Here is a 16,714-nt window from a genome sequence, read left to right as displayed (position 1 = left end):
TATATATATATATTAATTCTGGAGCGACTCCAAAAACTTGCTTAAAACAGTGAAAATAGGGCTGGGGTCATGGCTCAGGGGTAGAGCACTTGTCTAGCATGTGTGAGGCACAGGGTTCGATTCTCAGCACTGCATATAAATAAATAAAGATCCATTGACAACTAAAAATAAAAATAAAAAAGCGAAAATAGCTAATAAATCTCTAAGTTGAATCACTTCCAGAGAAAGTGGAATTCTACCTCCTGGAGATGCAGGAATAGTGCAGAACCCTCATTTGTCAGGCAGAGAAAGTTCTGCTTACAGTAGAAGCAAGAATTCAACAATCTCTTACATTCTTTTCTGCATTAAAGATCCTAATGTTATTATAGGACCTCTAAAAGTAAACAAGCAGGAAATGAACTTGAGCTATTACATGAGGGATTTCAACTAAATAGAAAAACGATTTTCCCTCACCCTTCAATTAGCCAATTAGAGAAGGACAAGCAGCCAGACATACAGACTTCTGCCAGCCTGCAGTATTGTGATGATTAAAGGTAACAGATGTAAAACTCATGATGCAGTCCTGGGTGCTCAGTCAGTGCCCAATAAATGCAGCAGCTAATATGAATGTACTTATTCTAACTGTGAATTCCTATGACTCTCTGACGTTGGCTTCTAGGCACTGAAGTCCTGGAAAGGGGATGATTGTTTGAAGCAGGGGTGTCACGGGGCTCCCTTAAGTAACACAGCTGACAGGATTGTGTACTATAGCACCCTGGGTTATCTCTCCTCACACTGTGCCCTTTGAATGTACATGGTGTCCTAGTCCATTCAGGCTGTTATAAGACAGAATACCATCAACTGGGAAGTTCATCAGCCACAGAAATTTATTTTTCACAATTCTGGAAGCTGGAAAATCCAAGATCAAGTTAAAATCAGACTTGGGGTCCTGTGAGAACCTTCCAGGTTCATAGACTGATATTTTCTCCCTATGTCCTCATGGGGAAAATGGGCAGGACAGCTGTGTGGGGCCCCTTTTATAAGGGCACTAACCCCATTCATGAGGGCCCCACCATCGTGACCTCAACACCTCCCAAAGCCTCACCTTCTAAGGCGATCATCACTTTGGCGATCAGGTTTCATCGTAAGAAGTTGGGGGAACAGGAGCATTCAGACCATAGCGCTTGTCTCCCAGGATGCAAGGTGGCAGGGAGGAAGTGAGCACCGGAGGAAAGGGGAGGGGAAACAGAGCAGAACCCACAGGTGTGCACATGTGTTCCCGCTCACCCACAGCACTGGCAGTGCCAGTGCATAGGAGCCACCAGGAGGCAAGCTCCGGAGAAGAAGCATTCCCAGTGGAGGGTCATGGGCCTAACCCAACTGGGAACACAAGAAGCGTTCCTGAAACTCTTCTAGGAGCTCTTGAGCTGCATGTTCTCTAAGGCTGTACCTCCCAAGCCCTGATGTCCCTACCAGTCACTGCTAATCTGCAGTCCGTCTGCAGCAGGCCTGAGATGCTGCCTACCTCAGGCTTTCTGCTGAGCAGTAACAGACAGCGGCAGAGAGCCAACACTCTTTCCTGCTTGGAAATTCTACCCTGTTCCCATTAGACTCTTAGGAAATCAGATTCTACAGACACATGAAATTAAAATGCATAAACGGTTGGAAGCAAGGGCTCCTACCATGGTGAAAGGACTGGTTTGGGAAGTGATTTTTGGTTTTTCATTTGCTCTCCGGGGATAACTGACTGTGTATTTATGAATGAGGCCTGCCCTGACTGGGGAGGGCAACAGCTGTACCAGGCTGGGTACCCATATGGCTCAATGAAGAGGCATTATTTAACTCATGCCAAAGGAGAGAAGCACTTCACAAATGAGCAAGATCATTCATGCCCAGACTCAGTCTGGTTTGACCACAAGGGCAGTTAGTTCACAGTCTAGGACACAGCCAAGCAGGTTCCCAGAGTGACCAGCAGAGGGCACTAGTCAACCACACATGTCCTCAGCCTGTGTGAAAAGGGTTGGGACTTCCAGTCCAGTCCAATTTGCAAAAGCACCTGCTCCCTACCTGAGAAGGAACAGAGGGACTTACACACTTGCTCCACAGACCTGTGTGTAATGTGCTAGCATGAGTGCAATCAAGAAAAGATGATAGTGCTTTTCGCTGGGTTTAGATTTTTTCGGTCAGGCTTAGTTTTTTTTTTTTTAATATTTATTTTTTAGTTGTAAGTGGACACATACTTTTATTTTATTTTATTTTTTTATGTGGTGCTGAGGATCGAACCCAATGCCCCACGCATGCTAGGTGAGCTCTCTGCCACTGAGCTACAGCCCCAGGCTTATATTTTATGAATCCCAAATGTTTCTTCCTAAAGCAGGACACACATGCCACCTCTGCAGATCCAGAAACCTGGCAAAGGTCTTACGTTCTGACTGTTCCTCCTAAAAATTCCCTCTATCAATACTGCAATAATCACTAATGAGCCATTTCTGCTCATTAGTGTTGACCCCAAATCATATTCCAGATTCATGCCCCCAAGTAGTCCAGTATTAATGAGTCCATTGCGACAGGACTATGAACTGTTTTCAGCTGCTGATTAGGGAAAAAAAAAAACAAAAAAAAACTGAGGTTTTGAGTCAAGTGACTCAGAAGCCTTCTGGGGGTCAGAGCACAAGACCCAGAATCTGAGTTAGACAATTCAGGAGATTCTTTGCCCCATCCTCTGGGAGGCCTGGCTCTTTGACCAAACTGTCTCTGGGAGGGAAAAGCCACCTTGATTCTTACAACCTCCCTGTACCTTCATCTGTCACACTGGACAACTGTACAATGAGGTTCTGAGAACTGGGCTTCCTGGGATCGTAAGTCCTACCTTTTTTTTTGGGGGGGGGTCACATTTACCCCTCTATCTTCTCAAAAACTAATTTAAAATTTCATTAATATGATACAGTGTTAAGTTTATAATAAGCCTTGATTTCAAAAGTTTATTTTAAGAAAAAATGGGTTTTTTATCCTGACACTATGACTGATTTAAAGGTTTCAAATGCTTTACCATGGAACCTTCCAGCAAGTCAGGTGTTGAAGAGGATGCACAGCTACCTGGCAGTACACCTGCTTTTTGGTATGCAAAGTCTTCATGATTTTATTTGCAGCTAGAATATAGTTAATTAGTGAGCTCTGTCAATAGATTTGCAATACATCTTAATTTAACACACTGGCAAGAAGTAGCAACCTCAAAAACACTTAGTGAATGAATATCTATACATTTAGAGAAAACATTGATCTTGACAGAATAAAAAAGTCCCATTGTTGGAGGACATTTTAGCAAGCTATCACCTTTTGCAGTGTGGATCCCACTTCCTGGTAATTTTCTAAGGTGTACATGCTTGTGGGTGTCTGTTTTCATAATCTGCTCATAAACACACATCTCTACAAAAACTCATAAGGAGGCAATATAGAAGAAAGGAGTGTTCCCTAATTTTCTTGGCCTTATTTGATTGATTCCTCTTGGGTCTCATTTCTTTTGAGCCTGAGGTATGTCAGCAGTTGCTAATTTTGTAGTTGTTGCTAGAATAGATAATATATTCTAGAAAGCAATCTAGTTCCTTACTTGCCATATTTATGACTTTGCCCCCCTTTTATAGATTTCCAACTGAGAATGAGGATGCACTTCTCCTAGAACAAAGGCATTGTGGGTATACACGTAAGGGATGCTCAGTAAATATTATTTTATGATATTTTCAGGAAGGAAGAAAGCTTTGAGGTGAAAATGGACTTCACTGTAGTCAGCAAAGAAAAGACAACTTTATAACATGTCCCCTTCTCAGACAGATTCAACACACCATGCACAGGATATTCATGTTCCTGAAATGCAACCACAGTTAACTAGATACACTCAGTAAATCATCTACTGGATCCTTTCTGGAACAAGAAAGGTTGTCCACATGTGGTTGATTAGTGACACCATTCCAGCCTCTTGATTCTGGAAGTATATAGGCACGCTATGGTATTTCATGGTCAACCATTCAGTGCAATGAAACTCAGCCTCCACTGTATTTCAAATAAAATTACAAAAATAATGTCTATGCAAGGAAAACAAACAAACTGAAAAACCTAACTAGTCATACTGAGGGGCATGTAAGATTGAAATGTGGTAAATTCACAAATTGATATCCAGTGTGAGAAGCTATGGAGGAGCAAGCAGTCGCCTCTCCCTCTCTGACATTATAAGGAACACTTGGCACATCCAGCCAAAGAGCCTTTGGGCAGAATATCCTGATACAATTATTACTTTTTATAAGCTAATTCTCACAGGGCTAGAGAAAAAATTAGAAAGAGGTCAGAAGATGAGTTACCTTTCTGGGCACTGCTCTCCCCAAGGCGACCCCAGGGGTGGAGCAGAAGAGCCCCACGTTCACCCCTGGAGTGGCGAAAGAGGACTTGTCGCTGGCCACGGCAATGTCGCAGCTGGCAACCAGCTGACAACCGGCCGCTGTGGCCAAGCCATTGATCATGGCAATGATGGGGACCGGGTGGTTCCGGATCAGCATCATGACCTGCAGAAGGAGACACACCCACTTCACTTGCATGCAGAGTCAGGAGCCACGTTAATACCTGTTATTTTATATGACTTTTCTGTTTCCAGAACAATTTTCATATGATTCTATGCAAAAAAGAATGAGAGCACTAACTTGTACTAGATATCCACGCTGAAGCATCTTTTGGTCTTTCTGGGAGCTCCATGTGGAAGGAACCCCATTTGGTAGCAAGGACATGAAGCTCAGAGGGTGGAAATCACTTGGCTCAGGCCAGTGAGGGGAGTGGAAGCCACGGGCTGAGCCCAGCTCTGTGAGGGGGTCCCCTCCGCCTCCTTCCCCAGCACTCCCACTAAAAACAGTGTGGATTTTTGTCTCTGGGGAACAAACAAAAGCTTTCACAAATAGTTATGTTCTCCCTGTGCCTGTGTGAAGCCCCTGTGTTAAAAGTCTGAAACTGGTATTTGGTGCTTCCTTGAAAAATTAAGGTGGAAAAGGACTTCAAGGCAATTTCCTTAGTAATTACTTCTCAAATTACCACCATGAATGCTCTCTCAGTTCTATTAAAATGGGGAGAAGGGGACACCCCGCTGTCATCAAAATAAACAAAATTCTTGAAACAGCCATTGGCACCGAGAGGGGAGACCAAAGTGTGCTCATGTGACCTTCACCGCATAAATTGCCAGAACTTTAACTTATTTTTGCAGCTTATTTTTTTCTTGATGCTCTAAACAGATTGTGTTGCTATGGCAACTTCAATTTCTAAATCATTGCTCTTTGAACCTTGGCAGAGAGGAAGGAAAGAGAGGAACCAAATCTGGGTTTTTCCCCAAGGCGGCAATTCAAAGAAAAATGACCTTCATGATTTGAAGATTTTTGCTTAGGAAACTTATTTTTTTATATTCATAAACATTTGAAATTGGATAGCTTTTTTTTTCTAAAATAACCAGTGACACAGGCGCTGAATAATGACATTTTGATCAGGTACAGACTGTGTATAGGACAGAGGTCCCATAAGGTAGAAATGGAGGGGCTGGGGTTGTGGCTCAGTGGTGGAGCGCTTGTCTAGTGTGTGTGAGGCATTGGGTTTGATCCTCAGCACCACATATAAACAAACAAACAAATAAATAAATAAAGGTATTGCATCCATCTACAACTAAAAATATATATTTTTAAAAAGATATTAATGGAGCTGGGAAATTCCTGTCATCTGGTGACCCCGTAGCTATCATAACACCATAGTGCAAAGCACTGCTCATGAGTCTGGGGTGATGCTGGGGTCAGCTGGCCTACGCACTACATATGCTAAGGAAGCACTGCACACAGAATTGGGCACAGTACATAATGCTTGGCAAAGACAAAAAACAGCTGCTATTGCTCGATGTTCAGTATACACACTTTAAAAATTATGTTTGGTGCTGATGATAGAACCTGGGGCTTTGTGCATGCTAAGCACGTGGTCTACCACTGAGTGTGTCCCCAGCTCCCAGTTGTACTCTTTTATTAGTATTTTAGAGTGCACTCCTCCTATTTTTTAAAAAGCAAATTTACAGTAAAACTATATGCTACATTACATAGGTGGCAGCCTCATGCACCTTGAGGTTATCTCGTCTCTTGTGCTTGATTAGTCTTGTGCCATTTTACTTTTCATGGTCTTGGGTGCAATGGGCTGTACCATACCTATACGCCACATAGCCTGGGTGGACAGTGGGCTATGTGTCTAGGATTGTGCAAGTTCACTCTACGATGTCAGTCCAATGGTGAGATCACCTAACAGCACATTTCTCAGATCTGTCCCCATCATGAAATGATACACGACTATATTTAAGGCTAGCACATCATATTCCATAGTAGTCTTTTTTTAACCTTTTTTTTGGGGGGGTCATTTTTTAGAGAATCTGCTAGATACTAATAACTAATCTTCCCATAAATATGCATGCATGCACGTACACACATACCTGTACACAAAACTGCTCATGAGTTGAGCAGGGTCGTGCACTTTAGAAAAAGGGTGGGGGTGGGCTTGTGATGAACTCATGCCCATGAACTGGAATAATGAAGGAAAGAATTCATAAGACCTTCTAAAGTCTTGCTGCCAAGAAAAGAAGTTTTGTTTAGTTCTGAATTTTGTTGTTCTCTTGTCCAGGAGTTACTTGTGAAAAGCCAGTCAATTGGGTTTAGAGTTGAACAGCCTACGTGTCCTGTCTGCCATCTGTGAAGGACCAGGATTTCAAAAACTGGATAGAGAAATACTTGGGTTATATGGTCCATATTCAACAACATTAAAAATGCTTATACATTTGAACTAGGGATTATACTTCTAAGATAATAGGTATAAAGCTCCGAGGTCAAACATGCTCACCAAATCATTATTTTACAATAGGAAAAAAACCTTTTAAATAATACAACTATATGAAAATAAGTAAATGGCTGCTATCATTGGGATGAGTGCCCCCAAGAGTCCATTATTTAAAGGTTTGGTCCTGTGGCTGGGGTGGTGGCTCAGTGGTAGAGCGCTTGCTTAGCATGTGTGAGGCACTGGGTTTGATTCTCAGGATTGCATATAAAAAACCATAAAATAAAAGTCCATTGAAAACTTAAGAAAAAAAAAACAGTTTGGTGCTCAGGTGGTGCCGTTGGGAGGGGAGAGGACCTGTGAGAGGGAGGCCCTTGTGGGAAGTCATTGGTGGCACGCCCTCAAAAGGACTATAGAACCCTGGTCTCTTTCTCGTTCTTTGCTTCATGACTCCTCATGTGATTGGTTTGTTCTGACACAAATTCCCTGCCACTGCCACCCAGCGTCCTCATCAAAGGCCCAAAGCAATGGACTTGAATTTCCAGAACCAGGAGGTAAACAAACCTTTTCTCTTAATAAGTTAATTGCCTTAAGTATTCAATTATAGTACTACAAAGTGACGAAAACAGTGGCTATGTAAACTCAACTAAATCCACTTAACAGAATGCAGCATTGTCGGTGGTGATGGTTAATTATTTTCTAAGGGAAACACCAGCTTGGCCATCCGGGCTCATGTAGTGGTCTGGAGGCAGCCTCCTGGAATGGGAGGCCCTATCTATCTGTCACTTACTTTCTGCCTAATCCTGGATGAATCACCTAACCCTTCAATTTTCACATCTGCAAAATCAGGATAATATCAGTACCAACCATATGAAACATGGTGATTATATAAATTAATATGTCTAGAGTACTCCAAATATTACCTGAAACATTCAGTTCTTTTTTTTTTCCTATTCTTTTTTTGTAGTTGTAGATGGACAGCATGCCTTTTATTTTATTATTTATTTTTATATAGTGCTAAGGACCCAACCCAGTGCCTCACACATGCTAGGCAAGTGCTCTACCACTGAGCCCCAGCCCCAGCCCTGGAACATTCAGTTCTATAATCTTATTACAATACACAATTATATACTCTAATCACACCTATATGTGATTATTCAAACAAATAGGTACATAGGGAAAAGTATTAAAAATAAATGCAGCAAAATATTAGTTACAGGGGCTGGGGTTGTGGCTCAGTGGTAGGGCACTTGCCTAGCATGTGTGAGGCACTGGGTTTGATTCTCAGCACAGCATATAAATAAATGAATAAAATAAAGGTCCAACTAAAAAAGAAAAACACATAAAATATTAGTTACAGTTTTCTCTAGGTAGTATGATTATTGGGACAGAATGAATTCAGTATTTCATTGTTCAGTTCATGCATGAAAAAATTTGATTTTGGAAATGGCATTAGTAATTTATTTTTTTTCTTTTTGTTTTTCTAAATTTTCCAAAATTTTCTGTAATGAATACTTATAATTTTTATAATTAGAAATATTTTAAATAAAGTTAGAAGGCAAAGGGAACCTAGATAATAAGTAAAGATAATCAAACTCTTGGTCATCAGTTATACCTCTGCTCTCACCTTCCAGAAGTAAGTACTGGTTTGGGTTCTACTTTAGAATGTGACATGATGTGCAGGCTGGCCCACCTGCGTTTAAAAGCACTATTAAGAGTTCCAAGTTATTTGGAAAAATGAGAGACTTTGTCCCACTGTCATTTCACTGATGGTGTGTAAGAAGAAAGAGAAGCATCTCCCTGAGGATGAAGTTTCCGTCAAATTTCAACAGGCATAAGAAAGACTGATGATAAGCCTCTTGGGTGAGCCATCAGTGCTCCAGAAGGTCACTTTAGCTATTCTGTAACCAGGTTCTTCTTATTCTCCTTCTTAATTTGCCCTCCTCTTAATTTGTAAATAATTAACCATCATAGAGCACTTGGGGTCTGTAACAAATTTCCTAGAGTTTTTAGATGGCAAGCTAATTCAGATGCCTCTATCTTCCTTTCTAAAATCAAATTTTCTCGTGCATGAATTGAACAATGAAATATCGAGCTCATTCTGTTCCAATCTGCTTGTTGATTACACTTGGAAATTGAAAACTTGCACAAGTTCGTCGTGCTCGTATTTATTCAAGACGATCTGAATTTCTTAGAGATTGTGTTAAAGAAATCAATTCCATAGAACTCCTATTTCACTTTTAGGGCTAGGTCCCATTTATGTGTTGTCTTTCCCAGCGAGCCAGAGGCAGCCATAGAGTGGAAGCTTCCAAGAAACCGTCTTGGACTTGATCCTCTGAAGAAGCCCTGGCTGCTTCCCATGAGGCCCTTTGCCAACTTGTTCAGATCTCAGCTCATTGACATACTGCAGCAGAGTGATAAAAGCTGTCCCTTTAGGGAGGGCAGGAGGTGCTCCTGGTTCTCTTAATGTGTTTTAATTTTAACCACACACACAGGGTACTAGTAGAAGACTACTTTTTAGTCTGGGCACTGTGGTGCATGCCTGAAATCCCAGTGGCTTGGGAGGCTGAGGCAAGAGGATTGCTAGTTCAAAGCCAGCCTCAGCAGCTTGGTGAGGCCCTAAGCAACTCGGTGAGATCCTGTCTTTAAATAAAATGCAAAATAGGACTGGGGATGTAGCTCAGTGGTCCAGTGCCCCTGAGTTCAATACCCAGTACCAAAAAAAAAAAAAGAGAGAGAGAGAGAGAAAAGAAAAAGAAAATATCAAGATATCAAGCGTTGGCAAACTGTTGCATAAACATTAATAACATAGCAAACAAAAGCCTCAGTCCGAGCCCTAGCTTGCTTCCGCCTCCCCATGAAGCTTCAGGTAAACCACTTTTCCAGTTTGTCCTTCCATGAAATGAGAAAAGTATAATCTGATCTGCCTGTGGGTTTCTGGAAGGACAAAGAAAACCAGTGGTTGTCAAGAACGTGTCTATAACTCCTTCCTCTTTGCCTCTGTCTTGTCTGCATGGTAGCTGGCATTAAATATTAGTTGAATCATTAACCACCAAATAAACCAACATGTGAAGGAAAGATTAAGTTATCTCAGGGTCAGGTGATGGAATGTTTCACATGTCCTGCTTCCCAAGTAGACTTGCCAGTGTCAGTCTGGCAGGACCCTTTTCCTCTCTATATTTTCCTCAGTATTATGCTTGAAGTAGCATAAGTAAATGCTCATGAAACAAACAATGTGTTATCTAAAGTTGGATTCTATATTCAATTTTTTATTATCCAAGGGTTGAATTAACACATTTATAAATCAACCAAAGTTTTTTTTTTTAAAAAAAACCCTTTTCTTCCTCTAGTTATTGGCAATTTTTCTCCTTAATATGGTGAAAGGAGCAGAAAACAAGTAAAATTGAAGAGGTTAATTTTCCTCCGAGGCAGTGGTGATTATAAAGATTGGTTAATTTATTTAAACAATTATTATCATTTCTAGTTACAAATATTCTCTTTCCCATTAACAGGGTTGTTTTAATTTAAACATTTTAAAATTATCATTGCTTTAGGTCCTTCCTCCCTAAAGATGTACATTCTTATTCTTCCCTCTTGCTCAAAACCTGGACACCAAGGCATTTGCTCACGGTGCTGGACCTGGCTACAGAGAACCATTGGGTAATTTATTTTCTTTGGCACATAAAACCAGTAGCAAATTATGGTCACTTCTTAAAAGTATAATCCAAATAATTGCTGGGATGAAGGATTCACCGGTGACCGTGGTGGACAGGTTTCCTAGATAAAATCTGATCTGTAAACAAGGAGGCTGACCCAGGGTCTCAGGTTTGCAATGTCCACGCTTACCCTGGCTTACCTCAGAACAGATCCGAAACACTTCCACGTGATGATCATGGCCTTGCTCTTCTGTTAATTCCCTTAAATCATGACCAGAGGAAAACACAGGGCCCTCAGCTGTAAATGTTTCCAAGTGAGAAAAGAAAAGATGTCAACAGCAGGAGCAGATCACTCACTCATTTATCTACTGAGCAACTTTAATAACCAATCATATCTATGCAGAGAAAATGGCACAAGTTTAATAAGAATACTCTCGGGGCACGTGGAAAGTTACAGCCAGAATACTGTGATGGAAACACAAAGTGAAAGGTTTTGGTGACCAAGGGGAAGGCACTTATTTATTTATTTTCAGTACTGGGGATTGAACCCAAGGGTGCTCTTTCCCTGAGCTACATCCCCAGTCCATTTTTTCTTTTTTCTTTTGAGGCAGGGTCTTGCTAAATTGCTGAGGCTGGCCTCAAACTTTCGATCCTCCTGCCCTAGCCTCTGGAATGGCTGGAATTACAGGAGTGCACCACAGTGCCTGGTAGGAAGGTACTTATAACAGAGATAACTGTCCCTCCAGTGTCCGGCTTCTGTTTTTGGACTCCGTCTCGCCTGAGTGAACCAACTCACACAGGTCCTTGAAAGCCACCATACCTTAGAAAATGTGCTTGTCATTTAGCATACAGGTGAAGGACACTCACAGGGGTTGAATCAGGAAGGTCAGAGTGTGAAAAAAGCTTGGGAACCATTTGGCTCAAGCTCTTTGTTTTACAGAGGGAGCTGAGGAGGTAGCTGCCCCCACTGTCATCTGCAACAAAATGCCATTCTACAGGTCAGCGGTGAACACTTTCTCATATTGATTGCCCTTTGGTTGTGGTTATTTGGACAGGCAATATATCACCTTTCCATGGGGGAGAAAGTAGTGTAGTTAAGAAGTTAGTGGCCATTTCTGCATCCAGGTTATACCTCACTCGGGTGCTGGATTCTACTAGTTCTAATTTTGTTTTCCTTCACCATATAAAACAGCTGAAAATTTCTATTTGGCCATTGCTAAGAAGGTAACATTTGGAGTATCTGCCTCCAGAAATATGATTCTTGATTTACAAAACAGACAAACAAAGCATCATAGAGCATTATTGTTATATTTTTCTGGGGTTCTTCCTTTGATTTTTTTTTTTTTGTACCAGAGATTGAACTCAGGGGGGCTTAACCACTGAGCCACATCTCCAACTCTTTTTAAAATTTTAGACAAGGTCTCACTAAGTTGTTGAGGCTGGCTTCAAACTTGCAATCCTCCTGCCTCAGCCTCCCAAAGGGCTGAGATTATAGACATGAACCATTGCTCCTGACTTGGGGTTCTTCAAAATGCTGACATTACTGTTATTTGTACCACCATCAGCATCACATAAGAAGATAACTCTGTAAAAACTCCTACTGGAAAAAAAGCAAGGGAAGAAAGAGATGAGCAAATCGCAGCATGCTTTCTGGGACCATTATACCTGTGGATATTGGGTACAAGGCTTGGTAAGAACGGAAAAGACAAATATATCAAATGTTTGAACAACCAGGTCCTAGCTGACTGTGATTCACCAGAAGGATTAATGATTAAATTCATTTTGTAAAGTCCATGAAGAAATTGATTCTCTGATTTTTTTTTTTTTTTTTTTTTTAGTTGTTAGGGAAGAAACCCAGGACCTCATGCATGCTAGGTAAACAGTCCGCCACTGAGCTATAGTGCCAGTTCTGATTTGATAGGAAGACCAGCATAGCAAAGTCCCACAATGCTTAGTATTTACTAAAGAGGAAAAAACACCTGTTTTCACTGAACAGGAATCTTTGCTACAAATATCACACTAATAGTGTTAGGACCAAGTCCCCAGGTACTCAAGCGTTTTCCACATCAAATATCTTTCAAAGGAACTTCAAAAACAATTCTCCAGTTAAGTAGGGAATGCCCTAGTTAACCAAAAAAATCTTAAGGCACCTCCTCTGGGCACCGTGGGCCACTAAGGACAGACAAATACCTGAAATGATAATGACTTTCAGATCTTTGCTTTCAGCTTCATGAAGAATGTCATTTTGGAGAGATTTCAGCATTTCAAGTGACAGTGCATTCCTCTTCTTTGGATTGCTCAAGACAATATTCCTGTGAAACACATTTTATAATCCCTGGGTCATGCACCAGTCAGAACAAGTGAGGACCCCTGTGATTCCTTTCTAATTTGGGAGCTTTTAAAATCCAAGGGAAAAAAAGAAGTTTTGATGCTTAGTGCCAATTTTGTGTCCGTCAGCTCTCTGGAGTTACAGCTAAGTCAAAACAAAACAAAGACTTCCTGAATTGCAGGCTGGTTTTTCTCCCTCACCCCTTGATTTGTTTCTCCTTTCCCCCACATTTGCTGTCAGAAACAGGACTGCCACCTCCACAGAAGGGGCAAGTCACAACAATTCCAAACTCATCTCCGCCCATGGAGGATGTGAGTTTGGTATGACAGTGACAGCAGCCCGAGAAATGTGACAAACAGTGCCTACCTTCAACTTATTTCCTGGTGCTGTTCTTCACAATAAGGTTAGGAAAGGAGCCAAGAATGAAAATGCTCCCCAAACTCCTCCCACTCATCCCAAAGAAAAGGCAGCTGAGGTGCCACCGCCAATATGCACATACGAATGACAGCGATTTTTAAAAAATCTGTCTGACAGTGGCGTCCCATAATTCTGCAAAATAATTTGCATTGTCTGAGAATGGGATAATGTATGTAGGAAAAAGAAAACCTACCAGAAGAGGGTGGACATTTCACTTCACAAAAAGCTGGCATTCAGAGGGGCTGTTTGCAATTTGAAAATATCGCACATGCTGAATAAAACAATCTGTATCATTTCCTTCCATGGAAATGTCTTTATTTTTTGCTCTTATAAGAAACGGGCAATGAATCAAACACGAGATTATTGTTACATATTTTAAATTTCCTATCAGTCTCCACCTACACATGCTTTCTGCCTTCCTTATTCTGTTTTGAATCTGATATTCCCATTGCTATGCAGTCAACTTGGCTTCTCCAGAAATAGCATTCTGTGCCATAGCATTTTGGAAAGCAACTTTGATGACTGAATTTATTTCAAGGCAGTGACCATTTTCTTTGGAATACCATTTCAGTTTTGCTGCAGTTCTCAGGTGGCTGTGATATTGTTTTCTTTCTCAAAAAGATATTCTCCCATATGTACAAAGATTACAACTGATCTGCTGATAGACTTCCAGACCTATATTTGGGGTAGTGGTGGCGGAGAGCTGCTTATTATGTTCCAATGGAATAACGAGTGTGCTCACTGTAATACATACAAAAAGCTGCCATCCCACTGGTGACACATGCTTAAATTAAATTCTAAGGCCTTAGGCAAAATTGTGCAGAAAGATTCCAGTCTGAATGCCCTTGCTGTATGCACCGTAGTATCAGTTCCCGAGTGTCCCATTAATCCTTTGTGCACACATTACACACACTGTCAGAGTGTTCTAAATTGTGAAGTTCAGCCAAGTTGAAAAGTGTTCCCACCACTCCACTGAAAATCTTCTCACTGGTCATCTCCTAATTGCCAGAAGCAAACTCGCTGGCCATCTGGATCACTTTCTCTTCCTGGAAATATTCCTTCTTTTCTGTGGGTTTTTAATTTCTAATTTTTTTTATTAGGTCCTTCTCTGGCCAACCCCTGTTGACTACTTTCACAAGCACTTAGCCTTCAGTTATCCCCTAAATGCTGGCAATCCTGAGTTCCATCCTTTGCCCTCTTGCTCTATAGGGTCTTGCCAGGCAATTTCATCAATGACCTTGACTTCAGCTGCTCCATCTATGCTGACAGCTCCCAGTCATTAGCCCTGGTTCAGGCCTCTCTCTAGAAGCCAAGATATGCATGTTCACTCAGATGTCTACTAGACAGCTCCACCTAGGTATTCCTGGGGCATCTTCCTCTCACTCCTGGACTTGCCCCTCTTCTCTTTCTCTTATCTCAGTGCTGCTGCTCAATTGCCCAAGCCAGAACCTGAAAGTCATTCTAGACTTCTATCCTTTCCTTACTCTACCAGCCATCAAACCCTGTTCATAATATCTCCAAAAAATCTTACCATTCCGAACTCTCCCAGTGGCTGTCTTGGTTCAAAGCATCTGATGCCTCACATAAAAAGCGTCACCTACACCACCAAATCTACAAGGAAATTTCTTTCAGAATGAGTCACCACCAGGACATGCAACATAAATGTAGAGGCAAGAGCTATAAATGTCTGGATGATCTGTCTGAAGATCATTGCTATAAACCACAGGAAGATCTGTGAAGTGAGGAACAGTCATGTCCACACATAGGAGACACTCAATAAATGTCAAATGAATTAGTGACAAAACTGCGTGTATGGCTTTCATAGCAATTCCATCAATCACAGTGGACTGACAACACATTGGCTCAGTGCCATTTCTCCATTAGATATGTAAAAATGTTGGGAACACAGAAGCAGCAGAGGGAATTCTGTCTGATTCCTGGTGATCCAACCTCCTGGCAAGTGGCCTTGAACAAGCAGTCACCTCTCTGAAAGTTGACTTCACTGTTAAACAGTTGTAATGTTATCTACCTTGCAGACCCTTGTAAAAATTAGGGATAAGGAATGCAGAGTGCCTGGTACAACACTCCATTCATAGTTGGCTCTTACTACCTGATGGCAGTATTGCCGTGAGGCACAGTTTTGAAAAGGGGCCGTTGAGGTGACCAAGTTGGTTGGGCCCACTAACAGTACCTAACACTACCGCTTTGACACTTGATTTGGGGTTTCCTTCCTAATATATGATTCCTAGAAATTATGATAGATTGCTCTAATCACTTCCCTTTCAGATTCATGTTTAATTCTGGAGAACTCAATCAGTACTTTCTTGTTAACTGGTTGCCATTACAGAAGTCAGGCTCCTGATCAGATATCTCCAGATGTATAGCAGCAGGACTGCCCTTAGAAACAGGAAAAAAGATCCTGTGTGGGCCTTGCACTTTGGAACACTGCTCTGGTCTTCTTCTGGCAATGTTCCTATTTGTCCCTACTAAGGGACAAGGAGTCCACAGGGCATGGGGTCACTCCCCTTCCAAGCCCCCCAACAGTTATAGAGATTCTAGAATTCCCTGCCCCTGTGCTGGGTTCCCCTAAGCCCAAGGATGATCAAGAACAATCATGTGCAGGAAGTGAGGGGATGGAGGGAATATGGGCATGCTGGCCCCGGAGATCTGAGACCCCCGGCAGGGCAGCAGGGCAGGGATGGAGGAAATGTATGGGTTCAAGGAGCTGGGAAGAACTAGAAAAAGCCACAGGCCAGCGGTGACTCTCCACTCCGAGGGGGGAACACCTGGGAGTCTGAGGATTATAAATTCAAACACTGCTGTCCATGTCTGAAGGGATACTTGTCAGGGTGGGAGAATAAAAACACGTAAACAGCTTGATTTGAAACTTTAAAATTTTGAAACTTGCCTCCTTTTGTTTAGGGTCAGGACTGCACAATCTGTACTACTCCACTGTCTAGTTGGCAGTTTGTGCACAGAAATGTCGGTAAGGTTTTTAGGCTTGTTGCTCAAAAGGGCAGCGCTCAGACCGGTGTATCCTTTATACTCTTTGGCCTGCTTTCGCCTCAGCACTTATGGGCGAGGGCTCAGGAGCCACTCAGCTTAGTCTACCGTCACCCCGGAGCCAGGCCAAGCTTGTGAGGGTCCCGAGCCCTCTTGTGAAGGGCTTTCTCGAAGGCCCTGGCAGCGGTGGGCGCACTCAGAGCTGGCAAACCAGCCCTAGCGTGGCGAGGCCGTCCCGGGCTGTCCATTTACGTCACTCCAGCGTGTGTCTTGCTAGCGTGCCCAGGCAAGGGACAGTAATAAACTCAGTATGTAAGCAGGGATTCCTCCCCCAAGGAGATTTATCGGCCAGATTCGGCGGTGACGGACAATCGCCGGGTCAGTGGCGGCGAGGGTAGACCTGGCTGCCTGCCCAGCGCTCGGCGGACTCAGCGGGTGCCTGCTCTGCGCTGCTCTCCGGAGTCCTGGCCCCCAGCCCCCCGGGAGAGCCCCGTGCACGGCC

At 42.4% G+C, this 16,714-nt stretch overlaps 1 protein-coding gene and 2 long non-coding RNA genes across 3 annotated transcripts in view; 1 reads left to right on the top strand and 2 right to left on the bottom strand.

The window, feature by feature from the left end:
* Echdc3 (enoyl-CoA hydratase domain containing 3) overlaps positions 1-12,772 on the bottom strand; it is a 17,179-nt gene extending 4,407 nt beyond the window's left edge. The window contains exons 1-3 of the mRNA XM_015495201.2: positions 12,654-12,772; positions 10,664-10,761; positions 4,332-4,532 (exon numbers count right to left, since the gene is read on the bottom strand). Of these exons, the coding sequence (XP_015350687.2) occupies positions 4,332-4,532; positions 10,664-10,761; positions 12,654-12,726 (372 nt within the window). The 5' untranslated portion in view covers positions 12,727-12,772. The remainder of the gene's footprint in view (positions 1-4,331; positions 4,533-10,663; positions 10,762-12,653) is intronic.
* LOC125619561 lies at positions 7,254-13,512 on the top strand. The gene is made up of 3 exons (XR_007351096.1): positions 7,254-7,361; positions 10,362-10,467; positions 12,029-13,512. It is a non-coding gene; the product is annotated as an uncharacterized LOC125619561 (long non-coding RNA).
* A 793-nt stretch (positions 13,513-14,305) lies between these two features.
* Positions 14,306-16,714, bottom strand: part of LOC125619562 — a 3,599-nt gene continuing 1,190 nt past the window's right edge. Inside the window, exon 2 of the long non-coding RNA XR_007351097.1 lies at positions 14,306-14,820. This is a non-coding gene — a long non-coding RNA (uncharacterized LOC125619562). The remainder of the gene's footprint in view (positions 14,821-16,714) is intronic.

The sequence above is a fragment of the Marmota marmota genome, unplaced genomic scaffold (assembly GCF_001458135.2).
Source record: "Marmota marmota marmota unplaced genomic scaffold, marMar, whole genome shotgun sequence".
Lineage (NCBI taxonomy): Eukaryota > Metazoa > Chordata > Mammalia > Rodentia > Sciuridae > Marmota > Marmota marmota.
This window is presented reverse-complemented; position numbering and strand designations above follow the sequence as displayed.